The sequence below is a fragment of the Lissotriton vulgaris genome, chromosome 7, assembly GCF_964263255.1.
Source record: "Lissotriton vulgaris chromosome 7, aLisVul1.2, whole genome shotgun sequence".
Lineage (NCBI taxonomy): Eukaryota > Metazoa > Chordata > Amphibia > Caudata > Salamandridae > Lissotriton > Lissotriton vulgaris.
Window position 1 is genome coordinate 1642576387 of NC_141695.1, and position 21013 is coordinate 1642597399.

General features: G+C 47.4%; 1 protein-coding gene across 1 annotated transcript in view; it reads left to right on the plus strand.

Annotated features, from left to right (window-relative positions):
- The window catches only part of LOC147706184 (uncharacterized), a 121428-nt gene extending 115584 nt beyond the window's left edge, over positions 1-5844 (plus strand). The window contains exon 6 of the mRNA XM_086929597.1: positions 5631-5844. Coding sequence (XP_086785723.1) covers positions 5631-5844 — 214 coding nt within the window. The remainder of the gene's footprint in view (positions 1-5630) is intronic.
- Positions 5845-21013: the final 15169 nt, after the last annotated feature.

Genomic DNA, 21013 nt, shown 5'->3' on the forward strand with positions numbered 1-21013 from the left:
TCAAAACATATAACAATCCTTGACTGTGTCTTATGTCTGCTACAAGCAAGAGTGTGCATCAGCTGCTGATACTCGTCCCTATGAATATTCCTCAGCTGGAGTCCAGTTTTTTGACATGCTGTACGCATATTCTCAGTTTCCAAATCACCTAGGTATTCATGTGAGTTCCTGGCAGATTACAATGTAAGCTTTTCAATAGCTGGACCAATACATGCATCACCAACCCCACAACCACACCAAACTCAATCCCATCCGAATTAATCCACCCCAAGCCTTTCAGTATTCCTTAGGTTATGACATTCCATCATTGGTTATGGAGCACAACTGTACTTTATGGCCAAAGTTGCTCTTTTTCCTACTTCAAGACAGGGTGGTCTTTATCATTACCAACATGAACAGGGATGCTCAGTTTCTAATGTCTATTCCCTGAATATTATTCCTGTACTCGCTTCTAACACTTGTTTTATGCACCATACCTTGTATATCCCATGGAGATATGAATCTATTATTAGCTGCAGCCAAAAGCTCTACTGGTAGTTCTAATCAGAGAATGCTTCACTCTACAGCTTCTATCTTTCACATTTTTAAATCTTCTGGCTTGGTTAATCAATGGCAGTATTCACATCCGGCTTGACAACATTTTTACTCTGACCTGAATAAGTAACACTCTAGAACTGATGGTGTGTTGATTTCTCAAATGCTTTTTCCTAATATCTCTATGCAACCGCATGGGAACCATAGGGAGTCACTTTTCAATGTAACATTCTGCGTTGCTGAGTTAGTTAAATTCAGACACCCTTTCCACTCTCTTGAGAAGAGACACCTTCTCTGCTCCTGCTCAAAGAGTTAGATTCCTGAGCAAATCCATTCTCACTTACTTGACTGAGGCTTCATTTGATTCTGCCTTTTTGGTGCTTTACATGCGGACACCACCTTCCTGACTTCTCTCATAAATGTCCCTCTTTCTTAGCCTTTTGGGGAATTTCTCTTCATGGGAAGCTGAATTTGCTTGATTTGCTTTATGACAGCTTTAAACAGTTTGTCTTTGTATTTGCTGAGTAACATTGATTGAATGTAATGTGATTATTGGGTCGGAGGAATCCTACAATCAGGTTGCTGAGTATTTTACGGCAAAGGTAGAGAAGATTTATTCCTGCTTCCCTGATTTTGCTCGTGGTAGCGGGGGAGTGGAGGAGGAGTCTGTGGACACTCCGACATTACAGTGTCTCTATTAATTTACTGTGCCTGCCCCAGACACTCAAACAAATAGCCACTAGCATTAAATCTGGCTCACCAAGGGATCCAGCTACCCTGAGGGTGCTTAGAGGGAGCGTGGACATACTAGTACCTTTCATGAGATATCTCATTGAGATGTCTTTTAGCTCAGGAGTGGTACCTAATACATGGAAGGAGGCAGTGGTGCTCCCTTTACAAAAGAAACCCCATATTAGTGCTGAACAACTTGACAACTTGCGCCCCATCTCCCCGCTCCCTTACTTTGCTAAGGTAGCAGAGACGATTGTTAATATACAGCTTACAGCACATATCTGCAAAAACAACCTTCTCCCCCCCCCCCTCCCCAGTCTGGCTTTCGTGCCATTCATTCCACTGAGTTGGCTCTATTATACTCCACCGAGACCATTCGGAAGTATGTGGACGAAGGGAAAACAGCGGCCTTAATTCTTTTAGACCTGAGTGCCGCTTTCAACACTGTTGCCCATCATACCCTGTTGCAGGACCTAGAGAGAGGTGGTGTCACCGGTGGGGCCTTGAAGTGGATGGAATATTTTCTGTCCGAGCGCAGCTTCCAAGTTATGCAGGGTACTCATTACTCCAGGAACATCAAGTTGATGCAGCGGGTGCCTCAGGGCTCTACCCTGAGCCTGACATTGTTCAATCTTTATGTCGCCCCCCCTAGCAAAAATCTCGGATATATTTGGGATTAATGCCCTGTCCTATGCTGATGACACCCAGCTGGTGGTATCTTTGACTCAAGTCAGGGCTGAAGCTGCCTTCAACTTCAGGTCCTGCCTTCAAGAACTGACTGGGTGGATGGATGAAGTTGAACGGGAGTAAGACAGAGGTGCTGGTGATAGGGAAGGCTCCGTCAGTATGGTCATCAGAATGGTGGCCCCAGACCTTGGGCTCTACCCCCACACTATGAGAACAAGCAAAGAATCTTGGGGTATGGGTGGATAACAAGTTGTCTTTTGAATACCACACCAGGTGGGTGGCAGGCGCCTGTTTCGGTATCTTTCGAGGTTTATGGAAAACCCTTGACACCCTACCCTCGGCATCTAGGAAGCTCATGGTGCATGCCTTGGTGACTTCTCGCGTGGACTACGGCAATCTCCTGTATTTGGGTGCAACTGCCAATGCATGCGGAGATTGCAGTGTATCCAGAATGCTGCTGCAAGATTAGTTCTTATGCTACCAAGGCGAGCCTCAGCCAAAAGAGCGCTGACCTCCCTGCACTGGCTTCCCATCAGGGAGAGAGTGAAGTTCAAGGCCATGTGTGTGAGTCATCGGATTTTACAGAAGAAGGGGCCTTCGTATTTGCATGACCTCCTCACTCCTTATGTACCGACCAGACTGCTAAGATCTAGTGGGAAAGGAAAGGTGCACGCCCCCAAATTCATGAGATACAGGATGGGCGGTCGTTCTTTTCGGTATCTGGCAGCCCAGATGTGGAATACTCTTCCTCAGAGTCTCCGGCTGGATTGTTCTGAATCCATTTGTTTCCTGCGGTTTAATTCGTCGTTCCAGGTTCTTGGGTATGCTGCTCTCTTTTTAGCTGTTACCTCAGCGGGGGGACACACTGGTTCAGTGTAACCAGGCGCTTTATAAATGCAATTATTATTATTATTTGAATTTTATTAATTGATATACTCATCTATTGACTACTGATTTGTGACAAGATCAAATGATTTTAGTTTGTAACTTTGCTAATTGGCTAATAAACCTTCATTGTTTGCAGATCTCTTACTCTCTGTCATCATTGTGGATCCTAATGTGCTTCACTGTCATTGATGTATTGTTGATTTGTTTACATCATGCCTCTGTCCGGTACTAAAGGTCCATCCGCTTGAGTGCCGCTTGTACTTGAGTTTGCATTGTGCAAATCTCATCCTGCTGCAACAAGAATAACATTGCCCACTTTGGTATATCTTGTTCAATTATACAAACATAAAATTAAGCAGCAGTTTTACATTGTGTTTAAATCACTATATTAACTGCTAGAATAGCAATTGTGTCCATAAAACTCTCAACAACAGCAGCACAGAATTATCAATGTATGCATAACCATCAGCAGGTAATATTTCACTGTTAGCAAGGGAACAACTAATCAACCAACGGTGGAGACCTATGCCTACCCTTTAAGTATAAAACCTATTATATACGCATAGCAAAAGCCATGTATCTGCGGAAGAGTGGGTGGACAGATCAGAGTGATGCCCACCATAGTCCAAAATCAGGACTATCAAGGGGAAGGTATATATAACTATGTTTTCAGGTATCATTACCGTCCATATTTCACATTTCAGCTAGTATGTGATTGGATTTGCCTCAGAAGTGGGGTTAGTAACATCTTTTTTTAATACATTCAGTAGTGTTTTCCATGCTTTTGCAAATTCCAGAATTCCCCTACCCTTTTTGGACTCCCTAAAGAACAATACCCTTTTATAATCAGACCATTAAGTAGGTCTGCTTTCCAATTTACATAGAGCAGGCCAAATGCTGATTTCCTTTACATCGCTATTTGCTTCTTGGCCAATAGTAAGTCCAGCTCTATAAATCTAATTTCATATGTTGCTCACTTTTATCAACTCACTATTAAAGTTATATGGTTTGATAGTCCGAAAAGTCCCAGATCACTCTGTCCTGATGTCTTTTGAGGGTTGCTATTCCAAATCACCCACACCCCTACTGTACTATTGCTGTCTTAATGAAATAACACTTCAACTCCCTTATTGCTTCCAAGAGCACAAGTAACGATCTCATTCATGCATCAAACTTACATAAAATGTATAGGCAAGCCAACCGTAGTAGGTGCACAGAAGTCTGCTGCCTCTGACTGAGCCAATGCACCTTGTTGTAATTTGATAGCATGCATGAACCCTGATGCCAAAAGAACAGAATCACATGTGAATGAATACATGCATTATATGTGCTAATTATACTTTAACCACAGGGTGTCCTAATGTTGACCTAGCCTGTCTCACAGCAAACCAGTCAATGAAGAAAAAATAGGTCTTAAGGAATTTCCTTAGTATGAGTTAATCCTCTTGGAGGTGAAGATTCAGAAACAAAGCTTGAGCAACAAGGAACGAGGAGTGCCACCCAACTCCGCTCTTTTTAACCAGAGGCGGCGTATGCTGTTGGAAAGAACCAGCTGAATGGAGCCTTATGGGTTGATAGGGCATGAATTTGCTTGAACATAAGCAGGATCTTTCTGCTATACTGCTCAATGGCAAATACACTGATCCCAATCTTTCAGCTATCTAAAGCCAGTGGAAAGGAGTCAGGTGTGGCGACATTGATTCTATGACTTCATATCGAGATCGAAAAGATTGTGACACAAAAATGTCACATAAAAAATCAACGACAAAAATATCGACTATTTATAGCTAGGTATCTATGTTTAAAATGCGATAATAACAAGAATAATAAAATAAAAATAATGTAAAAATGATAATGAAGAAAGAGTAAAGAGAATTTAAAACCTTTTATAATATGTAATTTTGAAATAAATTAATACAACACAATAAAAATATACCAATATTAATATAAAAATAAATGTTAGTTTAATAATTAAATAATCAGAAACTAATAATAATGTTCATTTTATGTGCATGTGGTATATAGTAATATATATTTAATTAATTATAAACAAAATGCATTACGCAATATAATTATTAAATTGGTAAACATAAATAGAGTTAAAATAAATGATTTTTTACTAAAGCTAAAAGTTGTCAAACAACACTCAAATAGTAAAAATATGTAAAATATTACGTTAAAATATACTATACATTGAAATCAAATTACAAAAAATACTAAAACAAATTAATACAATGAACAAAATTTAAACAAAGAATAATTAAAATAGTCACAAATACTACTATAAATAAAATCCAACAAACAATAAAAGGTGATATAACTTAGATACAAAGGACCAATACTTACAATTCTAACCCCAATCTAATAAACATTCAACATTACATATACATAGAAACATACCATTATAACTCAATTCAAACAATAATTTTAAAAAAACATATACATCAAAGAAAATCAGCTTTAATATTCTCACTCCAGCTGGAGCAAGAGTAGTGAACGTGTTGGGCTTTGGAGGGGTCAGAATTACTATTCCCACGCCAAACAGATCAACATTAAGGAAAGAGCTGGACTTTGGATAGGTTGGATTTACTCTTTTCTCTCCAACGTGAGCAAACAGAAATGTTCAACTTTGGAGGGGACAGATTTGCTATCTCCACCCATATAACCAACCATAAACATACAACCATAAATACACACAAGGTTACCTATCAATATAAATAACCTTGACTAATAAAAAGGAAGACTTACTGACTTTACAAGTGCTTTACTACTTTACTCCTGCTTTCCAGGGTGAATGGGGACATGGCACATTTCTGGTTCTTCCCCTTCTGCCTGAGCACCTGTGACCTTCTTGAATCTGCACAGGAGGCTGACAAATTCCAACATCATTCGAGTGACTCCAACACTGCTCAAAATGAAAAACAGGAAACAGAGAGCAGGAAGGGAAAGGGGCAGCAGAGTGAATTAACAGTGAACAGGGTCAAAGGGATGCATGTGTTGTGAAGGAATGGAACAAAGAACATACATTTTGCAGGGCAAGTGAGACAAGAAGAGAGCTATAGACCCAAAAGAAGGAGGGAAAATAAGTGTTAGGGGTGACATGGGGCATGAGCCAAGTGGTAGGGCTGAAACACCACAAGGTGTCAGAGACAAAGGAGGTAAGTTAAAAAAGCAGAGATCACATGTGTGTCTACCGTCGAAATAAACAAATAAAATAAAAAAGTAAGCATTAAATAACAAAGTGTTGAGGGTAGAGTCGCCACGTAGTTTCAAAACAGAATGGTAAATTGAAAACAGACTGAAAACAGATTATAATTTAGTGTATACATATCAAAAGTTTGAACAGGTCATGTGCTATTTTTGCGGTGCTAGATTTTTTTGGCCCGGTTATCCTATGGTTCACATTCAATTTCTAGTCATTCAATTTCTGGTAATAAAAACTTAGCAAAATATCTGTCGTCGTTTCATGATCACAATGTGTTCACCTTTGATGCAACCAGCAGAACCTGGCCAAATTGACACTCTATTATTAGTATTGTTATTATTATTGTTATTATTATAAAAATTGATAATATTGTTTATAATGTGCACTAACACTACCCAGGTCTTTTGGGGCTAATTAATAGCAGAACAACAAACTAAAAGGGCAGCAGTTAAAAGAATAAACAGGGACACTGGAATTATGTGGCAGAAAAGGGCCAAATTATGCGACTGTGTTGAGTAAATTATGCATTAAGAAAAGGCCTATTATGCGGCATAATGCAGCACATTTCACTTCATTATTTCCTCCTGTTTAAACTTGGTAACTCTTTCTGGGGATTGGCTGCACCTCATTAGTACCAGTTTAACACCCAAATATAGTAATAAGCAAAACTAATGTGAGCCGTCCAGTTTTGCAAAGGGCCTTCCACCGCGCAGCAACAAGTACTGCTGCATTTTTAGTAACTTTTGAACCGTTTGAGCTAGAAACACCTTTTTTTGTTAAAATCTGCCGATTATGCGGCAGATTATGGATTATGTGGCAAATGCGGCAAATCTATTGTTATGCGAAAATCGCCACACAATCGCATAATTCCAGTGGCCCTGATAATAAATTACTTTATAGAGCTTGTTTGAAGGCTACGTGATCAAAATTCCTGATCTCTAGCTGGAGAGTTCCAAAGGTTTGGGCTTGAGGTATCGAAAGGACGGGTTACTTAGATGAGATCTTTGCACCTGAGGCGCACTGAGCAAAATATGGGGTAAAGATCCCAAAGGATAACTATGCAAAGGACTGGTAGCCAGTGAAGAACCTGTTGGGCCTCCAAAACATGAACACATATCCACAACCTGAAGATAGTCCATGCAGCTGGGTTCTGAATTGCTGCAGTTTGCTAAAGAAGATAACTGGGAAGTTCCAAGCAGGGGCTATTACATTAGTCCAGCCTAAGAAATAACAAGAGCAAACAGGACAACAGGATTAGCCACAGTCAGAAAAGGTACAAATCTTGCTTAATTCCAGCAAGGTCAGGAAATATGAAGAAACCTCTGTATAGTTGAGCACATTTAAAGGGGATTCTTGGTCAACTGAAACACCCAGAACCTTGGCTTTGGATGCTGCTGTGAGCTGGGTGCTTAGCTTTAAGTCCGCAGGATACCATCTCGGCTGGCACAGTTCTGGACTAAGAGCAGGAGTTTTGTATTCTACGCGTTTTAGAAAGTTGTGGCTCATCCAGTGTTGCACCACAATTAGACAATCCTGCAATCTAAATATTGGTGACAATGCGTGATTGTCTATTCTAAGAATTGTTTGAGTATCCTCACGATATGGCAAAGCTTTCAATCCAGAAGACCTAAAGAGATATGAGAGTGGATACACCTGAATGTTAAAGGGCATCAGTGACAAAGGTGGGCACTGAGGAACTGTACAAGGCACAGCAAAACATAGCAGCTTTATGACATGTGAACAGAGTAAAGCCTGAAGTTGGGTGCAGCTTTTCAAGAAAGATTTCAACCAGGTTTATATCTGGTGACAACACTAGTGTACAATACCATTAATGTGCCAAAAACCAATAAAGAGTGATTAAAAAAGAAGAAAAATAGAAATATGTCCCCAGTTTCCCAATCACAGACAAATCTCTGACCAAAATATCATGGTCCACGATATAAATGCTGCAGAGATTCCTACCAGGATAATTTCTTTAAGATCTGCTTTGCTTTGAACCAAACAGGATGCTTCCATTGCTAGTATAAGAGTCGTTTCTGACCCCCAACCAGCCGCAGTCGGTAGTGGGAGTACCTGCAGGGCGGTGATGTGGGGAGGGGGAGGAGCAGGGTGGGGGGTAGTAAACTATGGATTTGCGGAGGTTTACAGGTAAGTAAACATAAAAATAAATAAAACGAATTTTGTTGCACACACTACATCGCATTTGGGAATTCAGTGCATGCAACAAAATTCGTTTTATTTATTTTTATGTTTACTTACCTGTAAACCTCCGTAATCCATAGTTTACTAGCCCCCACCCTGCCCCCCCCCCTTCCCACGTCACCGCCGGGCAGGTACTCCCACTACCGACCGCAGCTGCCCCTAACCCGAGCAAAAGTCCTGTTGCCACTGGTCAAGAGCACTGAATTTTTCCAGAAACTTAGAAATCTATGAGGTCACCGTTTTACAAAGAGTCAAGACTAGCTCAACTTTCCACCCATTGGGTACATTGCCTGTTGCTAGACTAACATTGAACAAATTAGTGAAGAAACTATCCAGATAGTATGCAAATGCATGTAAAACCTCCAGTGGGCACAGTTCAAGAGGAGATCCCGATTATCTTTATTCCTACAATAATGTGTTAACTGCTCTATCAGACAGTGTATGTTTGGGTGTAAATTGTTATTATCATTTCTGAGGAACACACCTATCATTTAATTCTGCCATGGCTGGTCCAAAGCCCAGCTGCGAAAGGAAGAGAGTTAAGCATGGGGCTAGCTACCCCACCATGCAAAATAAATTCTAGCTACAGAAACGTCAACCAAAATGCATCCTGGCCTTGGGGAGTGAGGAATCTCCTTCACAAAGAGTTATGATGCGTTGTGGTGAAAGCCAGAGATACCCGAAAGCCACAAAGCTGATCCACCTGCTTTCGACCAGGACCTTCACCATCGGGACATGGAAGATGAAGACCCTGCACGAGACAGCCAAGAGAGTCCAAGTGGCAGCGGAGACAAAAAAATACGACCTTGCCCTACTGGGCATCAGCTTGACCAAATGGACACAGTCTGGACAGAAAAGACTGGCTCCAGGAGGAATGCTGTATTCTGGACACGAGGAAAAGAATACCCCACACACTCAGGAAGCAGCACTGATGCTAACACCAGCAGCCAGCAGAGCTCTGTTTGGATGGGAAGCCTACAGTCCCGGAATCATCACAGCAATCTTCCACACACAAAAAAGAGGATCAAACTGTTCCTGGAATGTTTGACAAAAGACCCCAGTCCATCCTAGAGAAATGCCTTGAGAGAGACATAACCATACTGATGGGGGACCTCAATGATTTGATTTGATTTGATTTGATTTATCCATTTGTAAAGCACGCGAATGCCCGGAGGCGTCTTGGCGCTGTGACAGACTGCAAACTTCTGAGACGGGCAACCTAGATAACCGCAGTGAATAGCCAAGTTTTGACTGCTTTTCTAAAGGACCCCAGAGATGGGCTATTTTTTATAGATAGAGGCAGCCGGTTCCAGGCCCGTGCTGTGTGCACAAAGAAACTTCTTCCGCCCCAACTGGCCCATCTAAATTTCGGGACGCGATTGGAAGTAACAACACTGGGTATGAAGAAGCCCTGGGCAGCCATGGCCTTGGCGACATGAATGAAAATGGTGAAAGGCTCGCAGAGCTCTGTGCCCTTAACGGTCTATTGATAGGTGGTAGTGTATTCCGACACATAAGAATACACAAGGCAACGTGGGTGTCACAGATAATTGAACAGAGAATCAGATCGACCATCTCTGCATTGCCAAGATGTTCCGGAGGGCCCTGCAGGATGTGAGAGTGATGAGAGGAGCCAACATAGCATCAGACCATCATCTTGTCATGGCAAGCCTAAAGCTAAAGCTGAAGCTGAAGAAAGCATTGATAGAACTGACAAACTAACACTAGCGATATGACACCACCCTCCTAATAGATACACACCAAAAAGAGGGAAAACTCAGTCACCCTCAGTAACAAGTTTCAAGTCCTAAAGGAACTAGAGGACGACAGAGACCCAGTAGAAAGTCAGTGGGACAATATCAAAGAAACACATCAACATGCCAAGAGGTACTAGGTACCAGAAAACACAAGCATAAATAATGACTCTCCACTGAGACTCCGTAAAATCCAAGAGAGAAATGAAACGAAAGCTGGTGTCAACACCAGCCAAACAAGGTAGCAAAGAGAAGCTTAAAAACAGACAAGCGAAGATTCACCGATGGTCTTGCCACAGAAGCGCAGGAAGCAGCAAGCAATGGAAACTTGAAAGAACTCTACGACATACAAGTAAACTCTCCTGCATATACAGCAAGCCAGAGAGACCTGTTAAAGACAAAGCTTGGAAGAGAATCAAGGGTAACGAAGGCCAACAACGAAGATGGGTGGAGCACTTTAAAGAACTGCTGAAACAGCCCGTGCCCCAGTCTCCACATGAGACACAGCCAGCTGACAAGGAATTGCCAATCGACTGCAGCAGACCAACCAAGGAAGAAATATAGTAAGCCATAAAATATCCTCGAAATGAGAAGACAGCAGGACCTGACAACAGGTTCACTTGTTCACTTGTATATACTGTACATAATCTTGCATGTTTTTGAACTGACTGTATAGATAGGAAAGTTCCTTTGATGTCATATTTTTCACATTAATGCAAACTGAGTATAAGAAAAAATAAATTTGCTTGGAAATATAAAATCCTTGTCACGCAGTACATTTTGGCTGCGGGTACTTTTGATTCATATTGAAGTTATCCTGGTCAGCCACGTTGCTCTGTTTTCTCAACATTCCTAAAGAGGCACTGAAGGCAGACAATGAAACATCAGGAGGCATGCTGCACACCATTTTTGGAAGGATCTGGGAAGAGAAAAAGGTGCCATCAGACTGGAAGGAGGGATATCTCATTGAGAGCTCCATGAAAGATGAAATGAATAACTGTGCGAACTACAGAGGGATAACTCTTTTATCAACCACAAGAAAAGTGTTCAACAGAGTCTTTCTGGACAGAATGAAGGAGCAAGTTGACGCTCTGCTGTGAGACCAGCAAGCCGGTTTCAGCAAAGATAGATCCTGCACAGACCAGACAGCAACACTGTGAATCATCATTGAGCAGTTGATGGGTTGGAACTTCACTTTGTTTATGTTAACTTCATTGGGTAAGTGAAGGAATTCAACAGTGTGGACACAGAGACCCTTTGGAAACTACTCAGCCACAACAGTGTGCCAGATACTTGAAAACGTATGTGTTCGGATAATTTTTTGAGTTGATATGCCATTTTCTAGATGGTAAAGTAGTTCATCAGTTCACTGCTATGTGTATATTTTTCTGAAAAAACAGTGTGTTAGCTTTGTTGAGTTACATAGGCATCCTTGCTACCTTTCCAAAGGCCCTCATCAAAGTATTCTATTTTACTAGGTGACAAGGAATTCACATTAGTTTATGGCTGTGATCCGGCAATAAGTGGAAGCAGCAGTCATTGTGTCAATGTGGTGGTAGGTCTTGTTCTTGTGTTGGGGGTATGAGTTGCATGTTGCTGTTATAGGAAAGGTTGTTGATGTTGTTTGCGTGGATGACTTTTGCCAGAGTAATCATGCAAGCATTGAAGAGGGTGGGGCTGAGTGATGAACATTGAGGATCTCAGCAGATGAGTTTTCAGACTTCCTAGAATTAAGTTGCCAGGCTTACAAGTTGAGTTCTAGCCATTGAGAGGGAACAGATTCAGTGGAGAGGGGATCCTTGGATGTCAGATGCTGAAGAGAGGTCCAAGAGAATGAGGTCTGTTATGTCTCCTTTGTCAAGGATCATGCGGATGTCATCTGTGCTGTTTCTGTACTGTGGTTAGGCCCAAATCCAGACTATGTAGTGGTAGTGGTTGGTGAGATGTCAGTTGATTAGTTTCTCTAAGACCTTGCTGGGTATGGTTGGAGAGAGATGGTTCTGTAGTTAGAGAGTTTTCTTTTCTGAAATAATAGTTATAGTGCATTAGCTTTGTTGAGTTACATAGGCATCCTTGCTACTTGTTCAAAGGCGCTTATTAATTTATTCTTTTTTCACTAAATGACAAGGAATCCAAGTTAGTATATGGTTGTGATCTGGCAGTAAGTTGATGCAGCATTCATTGGATTGATGTGGAGGTAGGATTTTGGACTCCACTAAGCTTCTTGTTCTTGTGGTGGGGTCCTGCCCATGAGGGAAGAGTATGAGCTGCATCTCATCAGCGCAGGAGAAGATGGTGATGTCATGTACATGAATAACTTTGACCCAGAGGGATCATGTATGTACTGAAGAGGGTGGGGCTGAGCAATGAACCTTGAGACTCTACGCAGATGAGTTTGCGGGATTCCAAGGAATAAGTTGCCTGGCTGACAGGTTGTGTTCTATCCGTTAAGAAGGAGCAGATCGAGTGGAGAGTGGATTCTTGGATGGCAATCTTGTGCAGGCTCCTGAGGAGGATGGTTTATAAGGCCATGTCAAATGAGGCAGAGAGGTCCAGGAGTGTCTCCTTTGTCAATGATCATGTGGATACCATCTGTATCAACAATGAGTGCTTTTCTGTAGAGTGATTGGTGCTGAATCTGGACTGCATAGCGTCAATTAGCTGGTAGTTGCTGAGGGGGTCAGTGAGGCATTGGTTGATTCATTTCTGTAAGATCTTGCCGGATATGGTTGGAGAGGGATGGGTCTATAGTTGCAGATCGGGCCTGGGTCAACGGATGGTTTACTGATAAGGGGCGTGACAGTGTGGTGTTTCCACGTGTCTAAAATATGGTTGAGTTGATGGAGACATTAGGATGGGTGTTTGTACTTTGCTGATTGGTAGGATTCCTTTCATGAAAGCGCAGTTAAAGCAAGGGTCAGATGGAGTCCTCAAATGGATGGTCTTCATGGTAATGGCAGTTTCGACGGTGGCGACCAGGAAGTCAGGGTAAGTTCTTCAGCTGTAATGGATAGATGGGTTATGACAGTGACTGGGTTTGATTGAGGGTTGTAGTTGCCATATATGTAGGTAATTTTGTTGCAGAATAATTCTGAAAGGTTGTTGCAAAGGCCTTGTGCGCAGTAGTGTCTTCTCGAGGGAGTGCTGCGGGCTGTGGGGCGGGCGGGGGAGGGGCAGGGTGGGTATTAGTAAACTCCAGAATGCGACCAGATGGAGTTGTGTATATAAATAAATAAATAAAACGAATTACATTGTGCGCTGCAACGACGATTTGGCGTTGCAGCGCACGCAATGTAATTAGTTTTATTTATTTATTTATAAACACAACTCCATTTGGCCGCATTCCGGAGTTTACTACCCCCGCCCTGCCCCTCCCCCACCCCGCCCACCACCCCGCAGCACTCCCTTGATGAGCCACTTTTGCTTGTGAGGTGGTGATCTTGATGAAGGTAGCAGGAGGCATGGTGAAATCTTTGATGATAGCGAAGATTTGCTTGCTATGGTGTGACAGCTACTCCAATTATTTGGGTAGTAGGGTATTCCAGTACGCATTTGATGATTTAGAATGCATGCCAGTATTAGCCCTGCTTACGGATTTAGAGGGCCTACAGCTCTCTCAGTTTGTTTCTGCTCCCACCTATAGACTGAGGCATATATACATATACAACCCATTTTCTCAAACGTGCTCCCTTTGGTGCCCGGCGCTCCTATGTTGCTCGTTTGGTCAGACCATCTGGCTATCCTGTTTTCAGTCTTTTATCCGAAACCATTTGTGAGTCAGCCGCTTAGCCAGACAGCCCGAGTACATTAGTGGGGCAAAGTAACCATGGCTAGTTTCACCAAAGCATTGCATGATAGCCAACCTAACTTGGCCAGTTGTGTTGAAGCAAATAATCTCCTTCTGGAAAATTGGATCTCTAGTGCCCTAGCCCCCCTGACCCACCAGTCTCTTCAAAGACAGAAGACATCTGGTTCAGCGATTAACTCAAAGGGCTGAAAACAAACTCTAAGCGCCTTGAGAATTTTTGGCATAGTGCATATGATCCTGACAGCAAAATTAACGATTTGGCTGCACTCAAACAGTATCATGGATGCATCAAGTATGTCCGCCGGAGCTACTACTCCAATAAAATTCTCTTGGTGCAGAACTCCTCACAAGAAACATTTGCTATTGTAAAGTCACTTACCTCTTTGTCCGAGTCTCCGCATCCTCCATACCTTCTGAGGTGGTCTGTAATATTCATACCAAGTTTGATCTGACACCTTGGTAAAGATCCAGGGGCCAGTTGTAAAACCAATCAGTTTTGCGGGTCGCAAATTGTGATTTTTTGCAACTCGCAAAATGGAATGTACTAATGTGTATCAGACACATTTACCGATTTCCAATGGGGTCTCAAATAACCTGCCTCATCAATATTCAAGACACAGGTAGCAATTTACGACCCATTGGTAATGGGCTACTATCACAGGGATGGTGGCCTGCTGGGGACAGCTCATTTTCCTTAAAGGAGGACGGGATGAGTTTAAAAGAAAAAAATGAAAAGTTTTCTTTTCATTTTTTTAAGGGCTGGCAGGAGTACTTGGGACCACTGCTTGCTCTTAAAAATATTTTTGCTACCTACTTGAGGTAGGTAGTAAACTGCAATTGTTTTGCAACCGCATTTGCAATCGCAAACCAATCGTACACCCCCTGCAACTCGCTATTTGGAAATGGCGCCCTTGGCACGCCCCTTACTAATAGCAACTTGAAAACACAATTTTACGAGTTGGTAATAGGTTACCGACTGGCAAAATAAGGTTTGTACATATTACAACTCTTTTTAGCAGTTGCAAATGGCCCGATTTTCCATTTGTGACTGCTAAAAACGGTTGTACATCTGGCCCTATGATTCTTTTCCCGAAGAGTCTAGAGAATCTGTATGCTTGAATTCATGGTTTAAATATGAGGAAAATAGGGGGGCGTGGCTTGGCGGGCGAAGATGGCAGTCGCAGCCTTGTAGAGCTCCCGCCGGCCCGGACCTAATCCGATCATTTATCCTGGCCCCCGAGCCCACTGTTGATACCCAGTGGTTGGCATCGATCTGGCGAAGTCTCCTGTCTACTTTGGTGTGTCGATCCTGCATTTCTTCCCTTCCTGTGATCGGAGGGAGGCGACGGCGACGTGCGGCCTGGTGACCGGCCGGAGACCGGGGTCCTCGAGTTTCGCGACGCCTGGTGGCGGTTGCGATCTGGCGGGTGTAGGTGGCATCCGCTGCGCCGCCCTTGGCTCAGCTTTACTGCTACGATCTCCTGGAGATCAGGACGGCGCCACTGGCTCCTACTCTACGAGTGGACGACTCTTCCCCTGTGTGACCTGAGAGGGGCGACGACACAGCGAGGCCCCGTGGCCGGCTGGGGACTGGGGTCATTGTGCTCCGAGGCGGCCGGCGACGGACTGGCGGACGGTGGTGGCATCCGCTGCACCTCTCTTGGCTCTGCCCGTTGGCTGCGGCGACCCACGGATCACGGAGCCGCAGCTTATTTCTGAGCTTTGGACGGCCGCTCGTGGCGACGAGTGTGGGCGAGGCCTGTCCCGCCTGGGTGAAGCCGGGACCTCGATTTTCGCGACACCTGATCTGTGCCGACCGGCCCGCCATCTTCTTTGTGACTTCATTGCTGCCGTTCCATCCGAGACTTGCGACAGTGCCCAACGGTCCCTGGGTGTTGTTTGCCCTGCCCGGCGTGTGCCATGACCAGGGATAGAGGAGGTGGCCCGCCTAAACATGGCCCCATCGACAAATTCACCGGGCCGAGTGGCGGTTCTGGGGCGGCCGGTGGCAGCGGTGGCCCCGGACCGGACAATGCAGCTATACTGGCGGCCATCACCCAGTCCCGGGACATGCTTGATGCCAAAATTGGGGCGGTCGGGGCGGATGTCACGCTCCTGCGCCAGGACCTCCGCAACGCGGTGGAGCGGATCACCGGGGCTGAAACCCGCATCACAGCGACCGAGGGTGACATTGGGGCCCTGAAGAAACGGTTGGCGGAGGTGGAGGGAGTTCAAAAGACACTGGCGGCCCGTGTGGAAGATGCCGAAGGGCGCGCGCGGAGAAACAACCTCCGCTTCAGTGGCTTTCCAGAGCGGTGCGAGAAGGACAACACGGAGAGGTTCTTGACCCAGTGGCTGGAGAGCTGGCTCCCCGAAGGGGCACTGTCTACGTGCTTCGTGATCGAGAGGGCTCACAGAGCTCTGACCCAGCGGCCGCCGGAGGGTGAGCGCCCGCGGCCTGTCATCGCCCGGCTGCTCAATTACCATGACCGGGATGTTATCCTGCGGGAGGCGAGGAACAAGGGCTCGCTCGCCTTCGAGAATCATACCATCATGATTTTCCCGGACTACACGAAGATGGTGCAGCAGCAGAGACAATCCTTCATGGACGCTAAGGCTAAGCTGAGAGGACTCAAGCTCCAATACTCTCTCCTGTATCCGGCCCGCCTGCGGGTGGTGTATCAGTCCCGGACCCATTTCTTTGATTCACCGGAGGAGGTGTTCCGCTGGACCGACGAAGCGGTGCGACTCCGGCCGCACCCCCAGCCAGGACTGGACCCGGGCAGGTCCCAGGGATCGTCGCCGGAGCGGACGGATCGCCCGAACAGGAAGGGCCGCCATCGGAGGTCTCGCTCTAAGAAGAGGTCGGCCTCCGCCAGTGCATCGCAGTCGGGTGGTGCCAGGGACTCGGAGCACTCCGAAGCGGGCAGCTGAACATTGCTGGGTCTAGATTCTTTTTGCTGACCGTTGAGTTGCCCTACTTTGGCCGGTGAGACTGTTCTATTCTGTCTTTTGTATGCCGGTCGGTTCCCATGTGAGGACTCCAGTTGCTTTTCATGGGGACACTGTGGGGCTCGGGGGGTACCGTTTGTGGGCCTCAGACCCTCACGGATGTGAGCGTTGTTGGGGGGGGTGGTGTGTGTGTGCCATGGTTGGGTTGTTGGGATCCATTGGTATGGCGGGCCCTGGGTCCTCTGTTTTGGACCCGGGTCTCTCCATGCCGCGACAGATACTTCAAAGTTTTCTGAGGTATTGGGGTGGTGGGTGTGGGGTGTGGGGGGTGGCTCTTGTGTTGCTAATGTTGGGGGAGTTCGGGGTCGGGGGGGGGGGTTGCTGAGTGCATGGGCTGGGGGGGTGGGACCACACGTGTCTGGGGCTTTGATTTTTGTTGATTTGCGGGTTGCGCCAGGGTGGGACGGAGGGCCGGATTCTAGACTTTGGGATGATAATGGCTGATACTGTGACTATGTCTCCTCAAAAGACTCTGCGGGTTGTGACATGGAATGTGAGGGGTATCCTGGATAAAATCAAGCGTGGGGCAGTGCTGCGATAGGGGAAGAGGGAGATGGTGGATGTGCTTCTGCTCCAGGAGACTCACATGCTGGGTTCTAAGGCCCTTAGCCTCCAGAGGTTTGGATATCAACAGGTTTATCATGCGGGCTTCACGAGGGGGTCGCGGGGGGTGGCCATACTGGTACACCGTAGGGTGGCTTATGTTCATGAGAAACAATGGATTGATCCTCAGGGCCGGTATGTCTTTATCAAGGGCCTGCTGGGTTCCGAGCCAGTGGTTTTTGGTAGTGTGTACCCCCCTCCCCCCCCTGCAGTGGGACTTGTCCGAGAGACTGTTCGCGCTGTGGGACGAGATTCCGGAGGTTCTGACCATGGTGGGAGGCGATTGGAACGAGGTTATGGATGTGGGCCTAGATCGCCTGAGACGAGCTCCTGTTATGTCTGACCCCCCCCCCCGCGGCCGCTCCCACCAGATTGTGTGCGACTGTGAGTGGTCTGGGCTGGATTGATGTTTGGCGGCATTTTCACCCTGCGGTGCGTGCATTCACGTATGTGTCGGCGGTGCATGGGTCCTTTTCGAGACTGGATTATTTGTTTGTGCCAGGTGCCTGCCTGAGTCGCGTCAGGGATGCCGTGATACTCCCCAGAGGCCTCTCGGACCACTCCCCTGTCCTAGCCACCGTGACCCTTCCCTCTAAACGACAACCTTTTCGCTGGCGTATGTCCTCCTGGCAGCTGCAGCGGCCGGAGTATGTGACCCATTTACGCGAGGCGATTGACCACTTCTGGCGCGAGAATTTGGTGGGGGACGTCGACGCACTGGTTGTGTGGGAGGCGCTGAAGCCTACGCTCCGGGGCGTTGATATAGCTTGGTGTGTGGCAGCTCGGCGAAAACATCGGGAGGCTATTGTGACTGCAGCGGCCCGCGTTGAGGAGCTGGAGCAGCGTAGTCGACTCGGGGGTGAGGAGGGCGTCGTGAGACAGCTCTTGCAGGCCCAACAGATGTATGCCTCAGTCCTGTACGAGGAGGCCCGACTGGCGTGGCTTGCCACGCGCAGCAGGGTGTACCAGTGGGGCGACAAATCCTGCACCATGTTGCATAGGCTGTGCCAGGCGACTTTCCAGCCCCTAGTGCTGCCTGGTCTCACGGCGGACGATGGCTCGGTCATGACCGACCCAGATTTGCTGGCGGCAAGCTTTGCCCGCTACTACGAGGCGCAATACGCTCCTCGTGATTCTTTGATGGTAGATGAGATTGCCTCGTACCTGGATGACCTGCTACCGCAGGCAGTCCCTGACAAGACCAGAACCGCCTTGGAGGCCCCGCTTACATCTGAGGAACTCGGGGAGGCCCTAGGCCAATTGAACACTGGCAAGGCGCCCGGCCCGAGCGGTTATCCTAGTGAATTTTACAAAAAGTTCCACGTCCAGCTGGGACCCCACTTTCGCAGTGCCCTGGAGGCGGCACGGGCTCGGGGCGAGTTGCCACCAGACTGGCGTCATGCCGAGATAGTGGTATTCTTGAAGCCGGGCAGGGCGCCGGACCGACACGACTCTTACAGGCCGATCTCCCTCCTCAACATCGAGGCCAAGATCTTGGCGAAGGCCCTGGCGAACCGCCTTTTGCCTCACATTGCTGACCTGGTCCACCCTGACCAGGCCGTATTCATGCCACACAGGGCCACCCGGCATAATATCCGACGGGCGCAGGCGGCGGTTGACGCCATGGGCACTAGAGACGAACAGGCGATTCAGTGAGTTGGGCGTATCTGTTCACCTTGTTAGCCCGCCTTAATCTGGGGCCTGTCTTCCTGTCATATATTCGTCTCCTCTACACTAATGTTACGGCCTCGGTCCGCGTGGCCGGCGCTGTCTCTGGGCGCTTCCGCATCGGGCGTGGTACTCGACAGGGTTGCCCGCTATCCCCATACCTTTTTGCCCTCGCCATGGAGCCCCTGGCGTCGCGGATACGTACGGATGCCCGACTACGTGGCTTTGTCTGGAACAATGACCTGGCGGATAGAATTGCATTGTATGCAGATGATGTTCTGCTATTCCTCACTGATCTACGGCGCTCGGGTCCCCGGGTTTTGGAGATCATGCGGGGGTTTGGCGAGGTCTCGGGGGTCGGGGCTCCACCTTAATCTGAACAAATCGACCCTGTGGGTCTTGGGTGGCGGAGTGGTTGCTGACCCATGGGCCGCCGAATTGCGTGTGGCGACGGATGGCCTAAAATATCTAGGCGTCTTCCTCTCGGACTCGCGGGCTGTGGCCTGGGCACGTGGCGTCTTGCCGGTGTGGGAACGGGTCCAGACAGACGTTAAAACTTGGTCCAGAATGCCACTCACGATTTTCGGGAGGTCGGCCATCTTTAAGATGGTGGCGCTGCCGCGGCTGTTATACCAACTCCAAAACTTCCCACACCCCATTGGCATGGAGTGGTTCCGCCAGGTTAACTCGGTGCTGGGCCGCTTCCTGTGGGATGGTGGTGCGGCCAGGGTGGCCTTGAAGACGTGCTTTCTGTCCACGTACTGTGGTGGCTTGGCCACCTCGGACCTCCTCTCCTATTACCAAGCGTCTCACCTACTTGTCCTCAATGAATGGTGGTATGGAGACAGGGGGGATCCGGCCTATGCCCTGGAACGACTGCTCATGGGAGATCGCACGCTTCACACTATTCTTTATTCGGCTCGCATACGCCGTGAATTGCCGTCGGTCACTAAAGTGGTCTTTACGGTGTGGCGGCAATCCCTGCGCCGCATGGGTTGGTGGGGCAAATTAACAGCTGAAACGCCGCTGTGGCACAATGGCCTGCTTCCGGAACTGGCGGCCTTGGCTGGGTTTGAGGGCTGGGAGGCTATTGGAGTTACACAACTGGGCCAGGTCATGTCCGGCGCCACCCTCAAGTCCTTCGAGGAGCTCCGTGTGGAGTTCCAGATGCCTCAGTCCCAGTTCTTCCGCTACCTCCAGCTGCGGCATGCCCTCGCCCCGAGCATTGCCGGCCTCGACTCCCTGCCAGAGTTCAGCCCGATTGAGGCAAAGGTATTTATGGGAGACTTGGGAGACAAGAAAGTCTCTAGGATTTATCAGACACTTGTTATCCATTGCTCCTCCACTCTCCACTCCCTTCGGGAGGCGTGGGAGATGGACGTAGGTGCCCTTGATGAGGACGATTGGAGGGAGGCGCTGGAATCCCCGCGCGGCACCGCCGTTGCGGTTCGGCTCCGCCTGATCCAATTCAAATATTTGCACCGTGCTTATTATACGCGTGAGCGTCTGTGGAAGGCTGGATTGATTGCGTCACCGGAATGCCTGCGCTGTGGGGAAGTGCCTGGCTCACTGATGCATACGGTGTGGTCGTGTGGTCGCCTGACTGGGTTTGGAGGGGCGTGTGGAGTTGCCTGGCTGAGGTCCTGGGCTGGGATCTTCCTCGTACCCACCGGCTGGGCCTGCTTCATATTATGGAAGGGGTAGGGGGCAACGTATATAAGCGTCACCTGTTGCTCCTGGGGCTGGTTGTGGCCAAACGCGACCTGGCTCGGGCATGGAAATCAGTAAGGGCCCCCCCCTGTCTGCATGGAAGGCTGGGCTTGATTATTTTATGGGCCTGGAAAAGCCGGTCTTCGAGGCGCGGGGCTGCCCGCGCAAATATTTCAAGATTTGGAAGCGGTGGGCCGACTACCGTGGCCT